This window comes from Pongo abelii, chromosome 5 (assembly GCF_028885655.2).
Source record: "Pongo abelii isolate AG06213 chromosome 5, NHGRI_mPonAbe1-v2.0_pri, whole genome shotgun sequence".
Taxonomy (NCBI): domain Eukaryota; kingdom Metazoa; phylum Chordata; class Mammalia; order Primates; family Hominidae; genus Pongo; species Pongo abelii.
Genome location: NC_071990.2, coordinates 94,154,375 through 94,172,911, shown reverse-complemented (window position 1 = coordinate 94,172,911; position 18,537 = coordinate 94,154,375). Strand labels below are relative to the sequence as shown.

The 18,537-nt window shown below is 33.6% G+C and overlaps 1 protein-coding gene across 8 annotated transcripts in view; it reads left to right on the top strand.

The window, feature by feature from the left end:
• EPHA7 (EPH receptor A7) overlaps positions 1-18,537 on the top strand; it is a 179,353-nt gene that overhangs the window by 50,450 nt on the left and 110,366 nt on the right. For all 8 annotated transcript variants that reach the window (XM_054557888.2, XM_054557889.2, XM_054557886.2 and 5 more), the window contains exons 4-5: positions 10,876-11,031; positions 12,241-12,576. In XM_054557888.2, the coding sequence (XP_054413863.1) occupies positions 10,876-11,031; positions 12,241-12,576 (492 nt within the window). The remainder of the gene's footprint in view (positions 1-10,875; positions 11,032-12,240; positions 12,577-18,537) is intronic.

The following is an 18,537-nucleotide window of genomic DNA, read 5'->3' as shown; positions in this document are numbered from 1 at the left end:
CTTGGGTGTGGAGGTAAAAATCAGCAATTAATTAACTGGTTTTCTCTTATGAAGGAATAGAAAGTATGAAAATACAGTCAGAATTCTTACTAGTTTATTTCTAAAAATTCTATGTATGTTGCAAGTGTGTGTGTGTGTGTGTGTGTGTGTGTGTGGCCTTTATTTTTCTTTTCTTTTCTTTTTCTTTTTTTTTTTTTTTTTGCCAGCTCCTTTTTTTTTAAAAAAAAAGGATCGCGCTCAACAACATTTTTGTAAGGATTTATTCTGCTCGTTATTTTCTTTTGTTTCTAAGAATTAAGGATTGAGTGAATACACTCATTGTCCTGACGCAGCCATTTAATATGTCATGCTTCAGGGTAAACTGATTTCTTTATGATCTCCAGAAAATTTTCCACTGACATAACAGAAATGATTATTTACCTCCCCACATGTTCAAACTGCCTTAAACTGCTTTAGGGTTATTTGCTTCACAAGACTTAGTATTGATCCACATTTTATAACTGACTAAATAAGGAAACAGAGTCTTCACCAAACAGCTAGAACGATTGCTTTAACTGACGATTTTGCTTTCATCATTTTTAAAATTATCACAGAAAACTGATAGTGAAAAGCCCATGTCTTGGACTGCTTTGCATAGAAGTACAGCTCTTTATTTTAGGAAATTAAGATGAAATTAATTATCTTCTTTTTAGGTGTGGATTTTTCAAGGCTTTTCCCACAAATATATAGATTTAAATATATTATGGGAGAAAAATTAATTATTGACAAGCCACTCACAAGATAGTCTAATTTTAATCCTTTGAATTGGACTAAAGTTGCAATTTTTATGAACTTGAAGTAACCTGACCTTATAGAATATTCTGATATTGCCAGATCCTTCATTAGCCTCATTGAAAATCAAGCCAATAACTGCCACAGACAGCTCTCCAGTTTATATATAAAATTGGTCAATAATGTGTCCCTGCACACTTCTTGCATGTCTACCTGTGCTGAGTAGTTTTCTCATTTCACGTTGATGAAATGCTACAGCTTTGGCAGGAAAGGTGACTTTAGAGTTTATAGTCACCTCTGAAATAGGAGATAATTGGGCATGCTGTAAAAGATACAAATTAAGGTACAATATTTATAATTTATATAAGTAATTTACTATTAAATATCAGAAATTTAATTAGCATAAGCTCATAATCAACTGATTATCCATACCATTTGAAGCCAGTGGTCAAAAGGATAATGTAGTGTTTAGAGATCGTCATTATTTGTCTTTTTAGCTGATATACCTTTTTGGTACATTGCCTGCCTGACACAGTAATAGATACACAGTATGCAAATAGTAATTATTTGGTCGAAGAATGAATATTGGGCTATATTTGGTTAATAACTAATTTGTATTTCTTATTTGCTTACACATTTGGGAATAGGGAAAGTGGTTCAGAGGTTGTCTGGGGTAGAAACCACAGTGGGATCAAAACTTTGCTTGGAAATTGACATTGTAAAATAGTCACAGTAGTTAACTAATTATTGAGTGCTTAGTCTATGCCAGGCAGCATACTAAGTTCTTCACATGAACTATGCACTGTAATTCATAACAATCTTATAAGATAGTCTTATTATTATTTTCTCTGTTTTATATATGGGAAAACTGGACTCAGAACTTGAGCAAATTTGTAAAGACCACACAGTGAATACATACTAGGAGAGCAGCCAGTCTTATAACTTTTTGTGTGTGTGTGTGTGTGTGTTCTAACAGTCTTATAATTGATATAAAGAACAAGCCATCATACCTCTTTAGGATCATTGAAGTGAGACCTTATATAGTGAGACTGACAATGTCCATCATTCAAAATATGAATTTTATCTTTTTAAAAATGTGTTAAAATTGATTATGTGACAGCAAATGTAATGGTACTTAAAAAGGGGAATTATCACTCATATTTTTTAACATAGAGCCTACACTCTCTGACCTTTCTCAGTAGGTTTTCATAATGAGAATGAATAATAAAACTGATGTGCAAAATTTATGATACTTTAGTAAATATAAGAGAACAATTTGAAAATAAACTTGGCAGTGGCATAAATGCTATTGAAAATTGTGCCTCGTGTCTGAAATCTTCCAAACACTAATTGTGGGGTAAGAACTCTCCTGGTTGTTGCCTCTTGTTCATAAAGACATGTCCTCAAAGAAGATTTTTAGTAGAATAAAATAGTGCTGTGTCACAAATAAGCCATACTTTTAAGTTCCTACAAATAAATAATATAATGTTTGAATTTATTAAGCTAACTTCCCCTAATTTAAGTATTTTTAGTCCATGGAAACCCCAAAATAATACTGTTTTGTCACAGACTTGAATTAGAGCTAAAAGTACTTTATTTTACTGCTTTTCCTGTCCAGCTACTAGATCCTGAGATTTCATAGTTCATTTTTTTAATCTATAGGGTGAACTCTCAGAGTAAACCTATGAGGACATTATTGAGTGACATCCAGAAGGGTTTGCATTTCATTTTGAATCTTTCCTTTTTTGCACAAGTTGATTCTTTTTAGTAATTTACATGACTTAAAAATTCTATTTCTGGATACTTATCTGCATGAACCAAAATGAATGTGCACATCTTTGGAAACACAGACAAGGTTCAGCAACAATTGCACAGTGAAAGCTAGAGGTAAACCAGTTGGCAGACGGATCTCTGACAAGAATCAGACACCATCGGGGTGCCATGCGGATGCAGGACAGCCCTTGTAGAACCTGTTTTTTAACACTGTTGCTTGCTAAGGCATCTCTGAAAGACTAAGTGGGTGTACTGTATGTTTCTATATGGTATATTTGTAGGGGCGGTTAGGCTGATGATGGTAGAAACATACATTTTTTAAAGATAGCATTTCAGTTAAAACAATTGGAAGGTAGTTTAGCAGCTAGACATTTGATTACTGTGTTATTGTTATAAACAATCATTTGCAGATAGAAATATAAAAAATAACTACTATGTCTATAGCATGTTAGAGTTAACAGGGAAATAAGGAAGTAGAAGCCTAATGTGAAGTGGCTTTGCCCCAATTGTATGCTAGTAAATGGTGGAGTGGATTTGAACACAGATCCTTTGAATTAAAATCTGAATCTCTTTCACTGTATCATATTACCTCTTCAACATAGGCTCGTATTTATAAAGTAGAATACATAACAAGACAAAAAAAATCCTAGAACATTCTAACTTGACTTTTTTTTTCTCTTTTTTTATCATTTGGGTAATAACATCAGAATTATAGTGATCATTTGATGAAATAAAGAGTCATAACTCCAGACCTCAACCAGATTCTTAACATATTCTAAGCTGAAAATTTAAATAAAGATGTGTTTACATAATGCTTTGTTTTATTTCATTTTACATTCTAAACTTTAGAAATGAAACTTTTTAAAGCTTCTTATCTTACATGTTTTTCTTTTCCACTATATGGTATTAATAAAACATCAAATAATTAAATAACACAAATTAATAACAAACACACATGTAAAATGCCTTGAAATGAGTTTTTCATGTTAGTTTTAAAAATCCCCATGTTATCATTGAGCACTTAAGTACCTGTTATGAAAAAATTTATATTCTGCATGCTATCTTTTCTAAACTCTTGCATGTTAGTTCCAGGGTGATAGGGATGGTGTTCCACAAACCATAATATACTCATTACATCATGTTGTTTTTATCCTCCCTGCCCGCTGTTCATTCTCAACGTGAAAAATCATAGCGTATTAGTGACAGGAGGTCTGTATTTTAGGCAGACTTTTGTAATTATTCCCACTGAGGCACAGTCAATAGGATTAAAACACAGATTCTGGATCTGTCCATCCCAGATGAGGTCAGTTCTTTGAGCAGTGGGAGTACTATTTATATAAGCTGTGCTTTCCCCTTTGCCTTATAGAAAGATATTAATATGACACAAATATTTGAAAGCTCCTATGGAAACAGACTGGCTTTGCCTGAATTAAGATAAATATTCATCTGCAATAAATAAAACAACAGCATTCATTAGAATTCTTAACTACGTTTGTATGTAGATTTTACAATAATGTTAAAGCCCAGAAAGTTTCAATTACAGAACAATCTACTTATAGTTCATAATTAATAAACTCTTTACAGCTGCATAACTGCGGCCGGAAACATCTGCAAAGCCTTATATTTTACACACAGACATACATAATTCCTTCAGAAAATGTTCAATTGTGCTTAAAATCACCGGTCTGGAAATGGAGTAAGACCTGAGGAAGCTGAGTCAAGTTGTATTCCTTTAGCTCATGGGGGAGAAGTGGAGAGATGGGAGAAGGAAACCAGACCTCATCTGGCAAAGTAATGTGGATGAAAAATAAAAATGTTTAATATCTATTCAGATATTCAATCACAAATATTTGTATAAAATGTATCAAAAATCTCCCCTAAATACAAGCTTGGTTTTGATAAGACTGTTTTTTAAGTGATAAAATTATTACTCCGCAGATAAAAGGTAAGCTATTATTTATGAAACTCCAAAAATACATACTAAATTAACAAATAGGTTAAAAGAATACCTTGATAATAGATTTCTAATAGTCTTAAAAGTAATCCATAGGTAATTTTTTTTTAGTTTTTAATTTTTGTGAGTACACAGTAGTTGTACATAGCCAATTTCTTTTACCTAAATGCAACTTTATAAAATTTGATGCATATAGAGTATATATGTTAGAAAAATAAACTAATATAACAAATAAAATTGACTATTTTTTCTTAATGTTTGCCTATTTAAGTGTTCAGATTTGAAGTACATTATTGATGGAATTTTTTTTTTTTTTTTTTTTGAGACGGAGTTTCGCTCCTGTCACCTGAGCCCCATGCTGGATGGAGTGCAGTGGCACCATCTCGGCTCACTGCAGCCTTCACCTCCTGGGTTCAAGTGATTCTCCTGCTTCAGCCTCCCCAGTAGCTGGGGTTACAGGTGCCTGCCACCACGCCTGGCTAATGTTTGTATTTTTAATAGAGAGAGGATTTCGTCATGTTAGCCAGGGTGGTCTCAAACTCCTGACCTCAGGTGATCTACCTGCCTTGGCCTCTCAAAGTGCTGGGATTACAGGCATGAGCCACCGTGCCTGGCCCTGATGGATTTTATAATGAGAGCTTTATTAAGATATAATTCACATATCGTACAATTCCCCCATTAAAGTGTACAGTATATGGATTTTTATTATAGTCACAGAGTTGTACAACTATCACTGCAAATCATTTTTAGAACATTGTAATTACCCCAAATATAAGCCTTATATCTATCAACAGTCAAATGCCATTTACTACCCCATCCCCGAAAACTGGTAATCTATTTTCTACATCTATAGATTTGCCTATTTAGGATATTTTATGTAAATTGAATCATACAATATGTAGTCTTTTATGATTGGATTCTCTTATGTAGCATGTTTTAAAGATTCATCCATGTTGTATTATGTGTCTGTATTTAACTCCTTTTAATTGGTGGATTATATTCCATTGTTTTAATTCATTCAGTAGTTGATGGACATTAGGTTGTTTCCACTTTTTGGCTATTACAAATAATTCCACTATGAACATTAATGTACAGGTTTTTGTGTGCATATATGTTTTCATTTATCTTGAGTATATACCTAGGAGTAGAATATACTACTTGGGTCATGTAGTAACAATGTTTATTCTTTTGAGGAACTGGTAGTCTTTTTGAAAGTGGCTGCACCATTTTACATTCCCACAAGCAGTGTAGGAGAGTTCTAATTCCTCCATATTTTCACCAACACTTGTTATCTTTTTGGTTATAGCCATTCTAGTAGATGTGTGGTTTTCATTTGCATTTTCCTAATGGCTAATGATGTTGAACATCTTTTTAAGTGCTCAGTAGCCTTTGGCACATCATTTTTTATGTGTTTATTACTCATTTGTAAAGCTTTCATAGAGAAACATCAATTCAGATTCCTTGCCTATTACTGATTGGCTTATTGATGGATTTTAATTTTTGCATTTTTTAAAAATTATTGATAATATCTAATTTTACCTCTTCAGTGTTATAGGGGAGATATTTTATTATCATGTATTCTTTAGAGACTTTGATAGTCCAAGAAAATACCTGGAACCTCCAGGATGTTGGTTCTGAACACCTATACAATTTTTTTAAAATACAGAAATGTCTAGGCCCTAATAATGATTTAATTATTTGGATAGAGTCAAGACATTAGTGTCCTATCAAAGCCTTCCTAATGTGCAGCCATGGAGGATAACCAAGCAAGATATGGATTATCAGTGCCTTAATGTTCAGGATGGTGTGAAGTATGTCTGAGATAAAAGTTGTTGCTTAAGAGTTCCAAAAAATCAGTCCATTAAGGATCAGGAAATATTTTTTTGGCTGTAAAAGAACTCTAGAAGTAGGTGGATTTTCTAGCAACAAGATTGTTGGAAGGGGGATCCTTAGAAATATAATCAGGTAAGATTTCTCCCAAGCATGCACTTATGGGTCATAAACATAAAAAACTGGACCAAGTATGGGTATCTGTGCCCTCATTCAGAAAGAAGATACATTCCATTTCTACCTAATTGCTTAAGCTAAAGAGGCATGGGAATGTATGGCTTTTGGGTGGCCTTTAGGATTGTTCATTTACAGTTGTTATACCAGTACCCTGATTGGCATAATGCAAGTATAGTCTCAGTGGCCTGGCATCCCATTGCTTAAACAAAACATCTGTTGAAGACAACTATGGAATATGTGATTGTTAGGAGAATTTAATGGAGAATCAGCATAGAAGGTTTTGGTATCAACCCTCTTGTATATTTAAATATATTTGATTTCAGAATTTTGGTGCTTTTTTATTCTTAAATAATTTATAAATGGGAAACCTGATTGCCTTTCATGTTCTTTGTTAAAAATTTTAAATTAAAAATATTATTTAAATCAATTTTGTGGGACAATATATTATTTAAATAGTTGAGATTAAATATAATAAACTACATTTATTTCATAACAGTAATATAGCAGATCTTATGATTTAATGTGTTGTAATATAATTTAGTAGATATATTGCAGTAAATGATATTATTACTCTGGTATATAGAAGTTTCATATATTTCCTAGATTTCCTTTTTCTTTGGTGGTTTTGCATTTAAAGAACAGACTGAGCAAAAACTTGCTTAACATATGAAATCTGACAAGATTACAGGTTTTAACTCTAGGATAATGAGCTTATTTTATTCATTAAGGCCCTAAGGACTAAAAGAACAGTCAAAAGAATCAATCCTAGGCCTTCATGGTATCATGGAAAAATACTGTTATTAAAATAAGAGGTGAAATACTATTTTTACAAAAGTAATTAAATATTTAAAACAATTTTTATGTGTATCCCTAATTTTTATCAATATAGTGAATGTTCAGTTAGAAAAGCAAAAACATCAAAAGACACAAAGTTACAATGCTATATTTCTTAATGTCACTAACTTTATCCATAGGGCACATACTATATCAAAGGGCACATGCTATATCAATTAAAGTTTGCTTTGAGTTCATGTGCTGTTGAACAGATTGAGAAAGCAGAGGAAAAATTTGTAAAACTGCTGTTGCACAATTCCTAGGATGTTATTGTTGTATACTTCATAATTATGTATGAAGGGAATTTATCTCTAAGGTTTCAGAAAGCATTTACCTCTGAAGACTTTTTACTAGTAGTTTCCAGAAAACCAGCTGCATTTAGAGAGAGGAGAAATTGCCTGGATTTCCATGTAGCTTTTCTGGGAGTAGTTGGTGAGCTCATCTAACTTTCCTGTATATGTGTATCTCTCAGATATGCCACTTTACCCTGCTTTATCTCATTGAGTATTTAACTCTAGGTATTTCGTGTAGATATCTTATCACAATTTCTAATGTTAAGAGCATCTGTTACTGCTTTCCCAAGCTTTTTCCACCCGGTAGATCACTGTTATCATAAGAGTTACTGCTTTTGTTCTTCCATGTTCTTGGCTTTACTCTCAACACCATTGCTCCAGCGCTTTTGTACTTACTTTTAATAACTCTAAATTGGTAGTTTCCTTTGAGATCAAATGAAAACTGGCTTGCTTCAACTTATTATTTTCAATATTAACTGAACTGAGACAGAATATTACTTCAAAGAAAAAATGTTAAGACTTTTATGATCACATTTTTCTGGTATTGCCTTTATCTATTTAATGATAGTCATACATATATTCCATAATTGTGCAGGTATCATCAGTGTCAAAATTCATAGTGAAATTGAGAATATCTGTTTAATATCTCTTCTTAAAGTATGTTGGGATATTATTTCATAGCTTTCTAAGTTAAAGTAATATCTTTCAATTAGTAAAAATGTATAATAAAAGTAATAAGGATCCATTGAAAATTAAGTTTTAGGGTAGCTAAAGCCCTTGAGTCCCGTTACATAAGTGTCAAACTTTGGCTCTTTTAACAGTAAATGATGATGGTAGAATAGCATAAGGCTGAGTGTCAGTAGTCCTGTGTTTTAAATCCAGTTTTTTCCTAGACAAACAGAATTATTTGAAGAACTCAGGTTACTTTTGCTTTAAATCTGTTTTCCCATCTGTTAAAAGGATAACAAAATTCAATGTAATTTGAAAGTTAAGTGATAAGAGTTTGAAATTTCTCTGCATTAGTATCATGTAGATTCTTGAAATCATGTCAGTTGAGCAAGGAATGCACCTCATTTGTGGGAAAAGGGGAATCAGCCTTTATTTAGAGGCTTTTATTTGCAATGGGAGAATGAGAATTCTGAGGAATTCCACTAGTAGACATCATTTTGGAAATCTTAAATCATGTTGCCATTGTCCCCCCATGACCTCCTTGCCCTGTAAAACAGTAAACATACACACGATGTCATCAAAAACTTGTCAGCACACACCTCTTCTTTGTCTCTATGTCTACTTTGGCTGTTTGTTTTACTTCTCCAGGCCTTAATGTCTCAGACAGCTAGTTGTGAGTAAAGCATTGCCTTCTCTGTTTTATGGAATGTTGTCTCTGATCTTTGAATTACAAATAATACATAAAGCAAGATACAGTGACTATTTTAAAAAAGAAGAATTTCCATCCTGAGAAATCTAAGCTAAACCCTTTATCCTTTCTGTTAACCATATTTTTTAATGTGACAAGATCATATATTTAGAAACATTTTAAGGTTTTATATTTTTGTTATAATATTTAGTAATCAATATCATTGTTCTCTCTATGCCTTATGTTTGTAATAATTGCTATTGAAAACAAGTGAAGATGCATTATGCTTCTTTGCCTAATGTTTTTGTAACTGCTTTCTCTTGTATTAATTGAGAAGCCAACTAAAGACAACATAGCCAACTGGCTTCTGAGGGCAGTAGTGGGTCATTAATTTACAATGAGATGGTTGTAGCCCTGTATAAATCTATCTCTATCTATCTATCTATCTGTCTATCATCTATCTATTGATCGATGGATCTATATTCACAACATAACATACCTTTAAATTGAGTCTTTAAATTATATAAAATACCTATCTTGTTAATGTAAATCTACTTTCTTGATGCCCCCTAAATTATTTTGAGCTCCCAAATATATCAAAATTGTGCATTAAAACTCAGCGTTTGAACAGAAGTTAAGGGATGACTCAGCTGTTTTCTGGAAACTATGACATCTCAGTATGTTAGGATTGTTCCTGCCTTCCATGCCCCGCAGAGTGAAAAATGGGGTTAATTTTTTGCATAATACCCAAGTAGAGAATATTAAATGAACTTTCAGCCAATAAATTAAATGCTAAATTTTATTTATGTTAAATTTTCACTAACTTTTCTTCACAGATATGATTTTCTTTTAGCTAAATATGAAGGTTACTAAAATTTAAGTAGATATTTATTTAATAAATATGAAGAATAGATTGAATTTGTTCAATATATAAGGTATTAATAAAATTATTGAAATAATGAAAAAATAACTTGCTAAATTTTCATTGAAGATAAATATAAATATATGAAATGTCCAGTGATATTAAATGGTACACTGTTACTGGATTTAATTACAGAATCTAAATGAATAAGAGCAACTTCATTAGGAGGTGGCAGAAATGCTCTCTGTCCATCTCTGTTCACTGCTGAGAACAGTTGCTGTGTTAGTGTGATTGCACCCTAACCCTCTCTCGGCAGAGGACAAACAGGGCCATAATCTACTTGCTGTTGATGGCTTTCCCCTTGTTTCTGGTGGTGCAGCCATCTCCTATTCATAGGATTTCATTATTTTCAGTAACAAAGAATTTCACTTAGTGGAAACCAGCCTGCCTTATAACTTAAATTGGTTGAAATTCTATCTTGGAGTTTCCTGAAAATTTTGGGAAATATATTTCTGTCATTTTCAGGTGAAAAATTTTACATAGTTATTATTTCTAGTCTGGTAATTAAAGTTACATTAATGTTTTTCAACATGAACCAAATCAACATGTCAAAAGTTAGTTTAAAGCTATATTAAGAAAACATAACTTGAAGTGTTCTAATGCAGACCAACAAACGGTTAATTATGTTGAAATCAAAGTTAAATTTGAATTATATATCAGAATTAAACGTTCTCAGGTTTTGGCTAAATAAATTATGCCTGTATTCAGTTTTCTGCTCCAGACTTTGGCCTGGTGCCAACTGCAGGTGCAAGTTTGCTGTATCATTTTGTTTGTATTATTTTGTTTTAAGATGAACTATCATAACATTTGGCTAGTGAAATACCCTAAAATGAATATTTTATCATAAAGAGCTTGTTTTACATACATCAAATTTAATATTTGATTCCTTGCTAAATAATACAATTTTTCTTTAACGATTGATTTGCTCTCATGTCTGAATTTTTGCTTTCTTTTGCATACCCAGCCTGTGGCCGTGGGTTCTACAAGTCTTCCTCTCAAGATCTTCAGTGCTCTCGTTGTCCAACTCACAGTTTTTCTGATAAAGAAGGCTCCTCCAGATGTGAATGTGAAGATGGGTATTACAGGGCTCCATCTGACCCACCGTACGTTGCATGCACAAGTGAGTTGTATTACAAAAGTAAAGGACTTTGCAGTCCCTTCCACTCATTTATACTTTTGTGACATCAATGAAATAGATATTGAATTTGTGATACATTCTTAATTATACTTAAATATTAAAATTATTTTAAAATATTAAGATAAGAAAATTTTCTTTCATAAGCAGATAGGTTTAGTAATATAAATATGTCTTATATCAACTTTGGTGTTATTTCCATGTCTGCAAAATTAAGATGCATTTTAATAATATTTTTCACATGTATCTCATAAGAATCATAAGTAAAATTAAAAGTTATTAGGGTCGGTCAGAAATGGTGGCTCATGCCTGTAATCCCAGCACTTTGGGAGGCCAAGGCGGGTGGATCATAATCACCTGAGGTCAGGAGTTCGAGACCAGCCTGGCCAACATGGTGAAACACCGTCTCTACCAAAAATACAAGAATTAGCTGGGAGTGGTGGCGCCCACCTGTAATCCCAGCTACTCGGAAGGCTGAAGCAGGAGAATCACTTGAACCTGGGAGGCGGAGGTTGCAGTGAGCCGAGATTGTGCCACTACACTCCAGCTTGGACAATAAGAATGAAACCTCGTCTCAAAAAAAAAAAAAAATTATTAGGGTCTTGCATGGATATTAAATGTTATTAAAAAGTAATGGTTTCTGAATTAAAATTCCATTACTAAATAGAGGAGATCTCACTAAATAGAGCAAATCTCACATCTTGGTTCTTCAATTAATGAATGTTTGAGAGATCCAAATCCAAAGCCAATCTCAGACATTGCTATAAATCATTCTTGAGTACATTAAAATGAATAAATGTATTCCCTGTTATGTGGTTAAAGGGAGAACTATTTTTAAACTACTGCACAGCTGGTTTTTTTAGGTGCATTAACTGTACTGTTTTAATTGCTTGGAAGAAAAATAGTTAAAGACTGTGGCAAAAGTACAAAGACCATTGTTATCCTGTTTTCATTTTGATGTATTAAAAGGAAAATAAATACAGCCTCTTGCCAAGTGAATTCAAGGAGGCTTTTATACAGCTTCTCTAGTAAAGGTAATGAAATGTTTATGTGAAAGAAAGCATTTCAACTCGTTTTCTCTTTGGTAATTGAGCCACAAGCTTAATGCCCCAGACGAATCCTTTTGTTCTTTTTGTTTATATGGTTTTTTTTTCTATTTTTGCTTATTTACTTATTTCTTCTTGGTTTCCCAAGGGCCTCCATCTGCACCACAGAACCTCATTTTCAACATCAACCAAACCACAGTAAGTTTGGAATGGAGTCCTCCTGCAGACAATGGGGGAAGAAACGATGTGACCTACAGAATATTGTGTAAGCGGTGCAGTTGGGAGCAGGGCGAATGTGTTCCCTGTGGGAGTAACATTGGATACATGCCCCAGCAAACTGGATTAGAGGATAACTATGTCACTGTCATGGACCTGCTAGCCCACGCTAATTATACTTTTGAAGTTGAAGCTGTAAATGGAGTTTCTGACTTAAGCCGATCCCAGAGGCTCTTTGCTGCTGTCAGTATCACCACTGGTCAAGCAGGTATGTTTTGTGCTTATCTTCACTGAATGGAATAATGTGACTACCTAAATGAGGTGTCTTAATTGAATATTTAGTTAGTTTCTCTACACAGAGCTTGATTCTTCCAGCTTGTTGATTATTTACAGCTTTAACTTTTTCTGTTGCTTGTTACACCATTAGTGTACTCATTAACATCTTCAGAGATCTGGCAGGAGAAATAAAAGCAGATAAAATTGGCCGGGCACGGTGGCTCACACCTGTAATCCCAGCATTTTGGGAGGCCAAGGCGGGCAGATCACGAGGTCAGCAGTTTGAGACCAGCCTGGGCAACAAGAAACCCCATCTCTACTAAAAATACAAGAATTAGCCGAGCATGGTGGTGCACGCCTGTAGTCCCAGCTACTTGAGAGGCTGAGGCAGGAGAATCACTTGAACCTGGGAGGCAGAAGTTGCAGTGAGCCAAGATCGCGCCACTGCACTCCAGCCTGGGTGACAGACTAAGACCCTGTCTCCGAAAAAAAAAGGAGATAAAATTGTAAACCCTTAAGACTGCTATAAAACAAATAACTCCACTGAAAGATCTAGAGGAGGGGAGTGAAAATATTGGTCAAAATGAAGTAAAGGATGTATTCACACTTTTCCCTTTTTGTTTGGTATGCTCATGATCATAAACTACATGATAATTAGGAATAATGAAAGAGTTGGCTTCATTGTCTCACATAATGTTACCCAATTTTTTACTACATAGACTATGATCTTTGTAATATATGACAAGTCTGCATTTTAATATGCATGAGGGAATTTTAAGTTCATCAGTAGATTTGTGATCATATTAATTTCCATTTTTATATTCGAATAAATGGCAGATTTCATGAGGATTTCAGAAAAAATGGCATAACCATGATAATTGTGCACTTGTAGCTTAGCCTAAAGGCAGTTTGCACTTATTTTCTCACTGGCACTTGAAATGCCCTCCTTAAGTTATTCTTTGTTGTGGTTAGGTGTGTTTTGGAAAATACAAATTGGAGACTTTCTAAACCTTCAGAAAAATCTTACGGCTGAAGGAAATCTCAGAAATTAGGGGCTTTCTCAGTCTTTTGAAAAATTCTTATTGCTGAAGATAGATGCTATGTAGTAAATGCAAAAAAGTGCTACGTTATCAACAATATTAAAATCGGGCCTTTACTAGAGTAGTGTGTTGTGTGAACAATGTAATAAGCTAATAACAAGGTCCTCTTGGTCTTTGGCTGGCTGTCTAAAAGCAACCAGTATTATCCCAAATTCTTGGGCACAGACTAATCTATTCTTCATTTCCATGCGAATTTTAACCAACTGTTACCTATTTAGATTATATCTACATAATGAAAACTATGTATATGATCTCAGGCTTACCATTTTTTAACAGATTAGTGGGTTTTTATTCTAAAGGTTTCATTCTGATGCTTATTTCAAAGGCTGTTTCAATCAGATCTCCTATTTATAAGAGCAGATATCGGGAGGTAAAACATAGAAATGTAAATCTTTAATAATTAGACAAAAAATAACTGATTTAGCTAATTACCTGGACTTACCTATTTTACTTTGGACTTACCTCTTTTATTAGCAATATTTATACTATTTATTTTAAAATGCTGTTGTCATAAGATAGTTCCACTTGTGTTGTTTTATATGTAAATTTATCGTCATAACTTTACAGTGAGTGGATTTGAAACGTTTTAGGTTTATAATTTTGACGTAAGAGCTGTCTTTTGGAAGCATTAATAGAAACTTAGTTCTACTAAGTTAGAATGGCATTCTTTTATTCCTGCTAATATCAAGAAGTGACATTTTTATTTTTGAATATAACCAGGAGATGCTGAACTGATACCAGAAATAGTGTTTGCCAAATTGGCCACTTTGGGGATGTCTTTTCATGTTCCTAAAACGTCTGTTGTTTGATTTCTCAAGTTAATACTATACAGGCTAAATATATTATCAAATTTCTGGAATCAAATAGTTCACAGATGTTATGTAAAATGGCTTTGGATGTTGATTCCCTTCTGGTTAAGAACAGACTAGGTTGGCTGGAGGGTTTTTTTTTTTTGCTTTATTTGTGGAGGAGGTTGATTTAAATGTACAATAAATATATTGTGATGATTGTACAACCCTGTAAATATACTAGAAATACTTAATCGTATATTAAAATGAGTACATTTTATGGTATTTAAATTATACCTCAATGAAAAGAAAAAATGATAAAAAGAATACCTATACATTTATTAAATAACATAAACATAAATAAAGGTTAAAAAACTAGGTTTGCACTTTTGTATTAAAATACTAATTCATGATTGCCTAGTCTGACTACATCTCAAATGCTAAAACTCATGAATTTACAGTTAGCTTTTTCTAACAGGAAATTTGGAATGTGTTAGTGATTATACTTTTTGTTCTTTTGTGTGAGTATACTCAGTTCCCTCCATTACCATATTTTTGCTCTTCCTAAAGGGGGGTGATTTGAAACTTTATCCGAGTTCAAAACTATCCAAGAAACCCTGTAAAACCCTTGAAATTATCATTCTCCATTAAACAAATAGTATCATTTCCAACCTAGTTTATGCTGAAATCACTTCAACAATGAATTTAAGTCTATATTTCTGGTTGGTTATCTTCCTCCTCAGCAATCCACTGATGCCTAGCATAAAAGGGTTTATTAAGAGAATTTCATGTTTCTGGGAAAGCTTAGAGAGTCAGGATAACAAATAATCAGCCAGTGCTTGAAAGGTAGTGTGTGTACTTTGTAGTTCCTTTTCTGTTAAGTTTTGAGTTTGGAGCACAAGACCCTATACCAGTATTTGTGTGAGTAGAAGTGTATTGAAATATCTTTTGCTCACAGGAAGAATAGGGCCATTGGTATTAAGGGCCCTGAGTTCTAGTTTCTAGTCTACCACTATGAGGTATATACATTTTGGATTGATCACTAAAGCTCCTCATGAAAAAAAAAAGGGGATAAAATAATATCTACCTTCCTGTATTATCTTGTTAAGTGAGATGATATTAGAGGAAACTAAACTCATACATTGCCATAAAAATGCTAATGCAGTGAATAGCAAAATGAATGCCAATTAGTCCTCTTTTTATGTAACTCTTTGGGAACCTGTCAAGGCAAAATGGACCAATTTCTTTACCTGCAGAAGCATGAGGGAAAATAATGTGAGTGCAGAATTGGCAGTTAATGTATTATAACATTGGAAGAGGGAGAAATTAATTTTGTTTGGCCTGTAAAAAATATGACTGTTATCTAGTTATCAATTATCTTATGATAGAGGTTCTTATGTAAACCTTAGCTTTAAGATAGATTTGTATTGAAAAGCGTATTTTAATATTCATATTTATATAATTTTAATATTTACTTATCATGAACATGCCATACACAAGCTGGCTGAACCACACATTTTTGTTCTTGTTGTTTTGTTAGTAATTATATTGACCTATTAAGGCTGAAGTCACAAAGATCAAGTTACGTACAATGGAGATATTTTTTAAAATATAGAAGTAGGGGGAAGACATACGTATTTAATTTATGACATTATGACCCTTATTCTTCCTTATATTTAAATGTTCTCTTTAAAAAATGCCTTTTTTAACCTTTTATGTTAAGTTCAGTGGTACATGTGCAGGTTTGTTACATAGGTAAACTTGTGTCATGGGAATTAGTTGTATAGATTATTTCATCACCCAGGTATTAAGCCTACTGCCCATTTGTTATTTTTGCTAATCCTCTCCCTCTGGCCACCCTGCACCCCACAGTAGGCCCCAGTGTGTGTTGTTCCCTTCTGTGTGTCCCTGTGTTCTCATCATTTAGCTCCCACTTATAAGTGAGAACATGTGGTATTTGGTTTTCTCTTCCTGTGTTAGTTTGCTAAGGATAATGCCCACCCACTCCATCCATGTCACTGCAAAGGACACAATCTTGTTCTTTTTTGTGGCTGCATAGTATTCCATTCTTAAGCACTATTTAAGTGCTGCTTTCTAATATTAGTTTGTCCAACTACACTAAGTACCCAGTGCATGTCAAGCACTATGGGGGATGCTAAGGATACGAAGGTAAAGAATGGTTCTCTTCTTAAATATCTAACAATAGAACACTTTATTATAATGTTGTAGAACAACATTGGGAACAAAACACAAAACTCTGAAGAAAGAATGATTCATTCAGAGAACAAATGAAAGCCTTTCCATAAAAGATGTTAGTCAGTCTAGAGATTCAGAATGGATGTGATTTTGCTAGATATAAAAGTAAGAGTATAAAAGTAAATCCTATTCTAGGCCCTGAAGAATACTACCCCTTTTCTGTAATCAGAACATGGTAATTGCCACTACCTTCCTTCCTGAGACTAAGTATGGTAGCACAGAAGTAGTATGCAGAAGTATGAAAGTTAATAAAAACAGATCACTCAAAAAATGCTGTTTCTTTCTTTAATACTTCATTCACTCTGGGATTATTTAAGCAATTATAATATGTGGTCTCTCCTCAAAGGGAAATAGATGACTTAGCAATTATCCTTCAAGTCAGGAACTGTGTCATGTTTATCTGTGTCACCACCATCAAATACAGTCTTTTCTGCATATTAGCTGTACAAAAAATGTTGTGGAATTAAGGCCAATGGGAAAACTAGAAAAATTAAATCATTATACAAGAGTGAAACCATTAAGGCATTAATAGAAAAGACATATTATTTGATATTAGATGACATAACTACATGATTTTGGACAAGTTACTTCACCTCTTTATACTAGCATTTTCTCCTCAAGTGGTACACTATTTGACTTGTCATATTGTAAAAATTGAGCAAATAGCTTAATTCCAGGTACATTTATTAGAATAAAAAGGTGTGTTACTGTACTGAAACAGTTATAAGAGCAATAATTAAAATATTACTACGTATTGAACACTTACTATGTTCCTGGTACTTTTTGAAATGTAAAATGTGCATGAAAAGAGTGTCAAAGTTGAGTCACCTAACTTTTTTGGCCTCATATTGTCCCCATAGGCAACTGAGAGATTTGGGACACAAGACCTCTCAGACCTCCACATATATTTATAACTAAATAAACAAAGTAGTAACTCAGTATACAGTACAAACATATCACTATGCTACACTATTCACTGTACACTATTAATAGGTGAGTGATAGTGTACATATACTACAGTTTTCAATGAGAGTGATAACTATTTTAATGCTCTGGAAAGCATCGGGAAGGAATTAGGATGAAAGCTGAAACCTCTTGAAAAAGGTTAGGGATAGTTTCTCGAGTTGGGCTCCCCAGGAAGCAAATACTTATATGGAGATTAGCGTGCATGAGTTTTATTAGGAAGAATGTTTGGGATCAACCCCATCAGAGAGAAGGGAAGCAAGCACGACCAAGCAGAGCAGGGCTGAGCTCTGATGGGGTCTCATTGGAATCATCAGCCAACTCCATGGGGAGTGCTCTACCTGTAATGAACCCTCAGGTTGTCCTTAGGTGACAGTTTTATATGTCTGTGTTGTCCAGACATTGGTTGCAGTTTTTCCTAGGAATGAGCAAGGTGTTACTTTTCAGAAAGGAAATTCTAAATGAGGCAGGGAACTGAGGCCTGTTTTCTGGCAAATATCTCGGCAGCTGGGCAAATAATTTCTTCAGTCCTCTTCTAAGGAGAATGTGGGCAGCCCATTACAACATCCATTATAGAGGGTTAAATTATGCAAAAGAATAAGAGGGACAGCATTCAGAGTGTGATTATGGAATAGTGCTATGAACTGGATGAATAAAGATTTGTGGGAAAGATTACTGGGGAATTTTTATTTTTAGGAAAAGAATCTTTTCTGATAGACAGCGGGGAAACCTGAGTGTTTTTGAACAGGAAAGTAACGTGATTGACCCTGGTTTAACTTAAACTTCTGTGTATCTTCCACAGTACATTTCATGTATTACATATAGTCGTTTGTTAAAAAAAAAAAA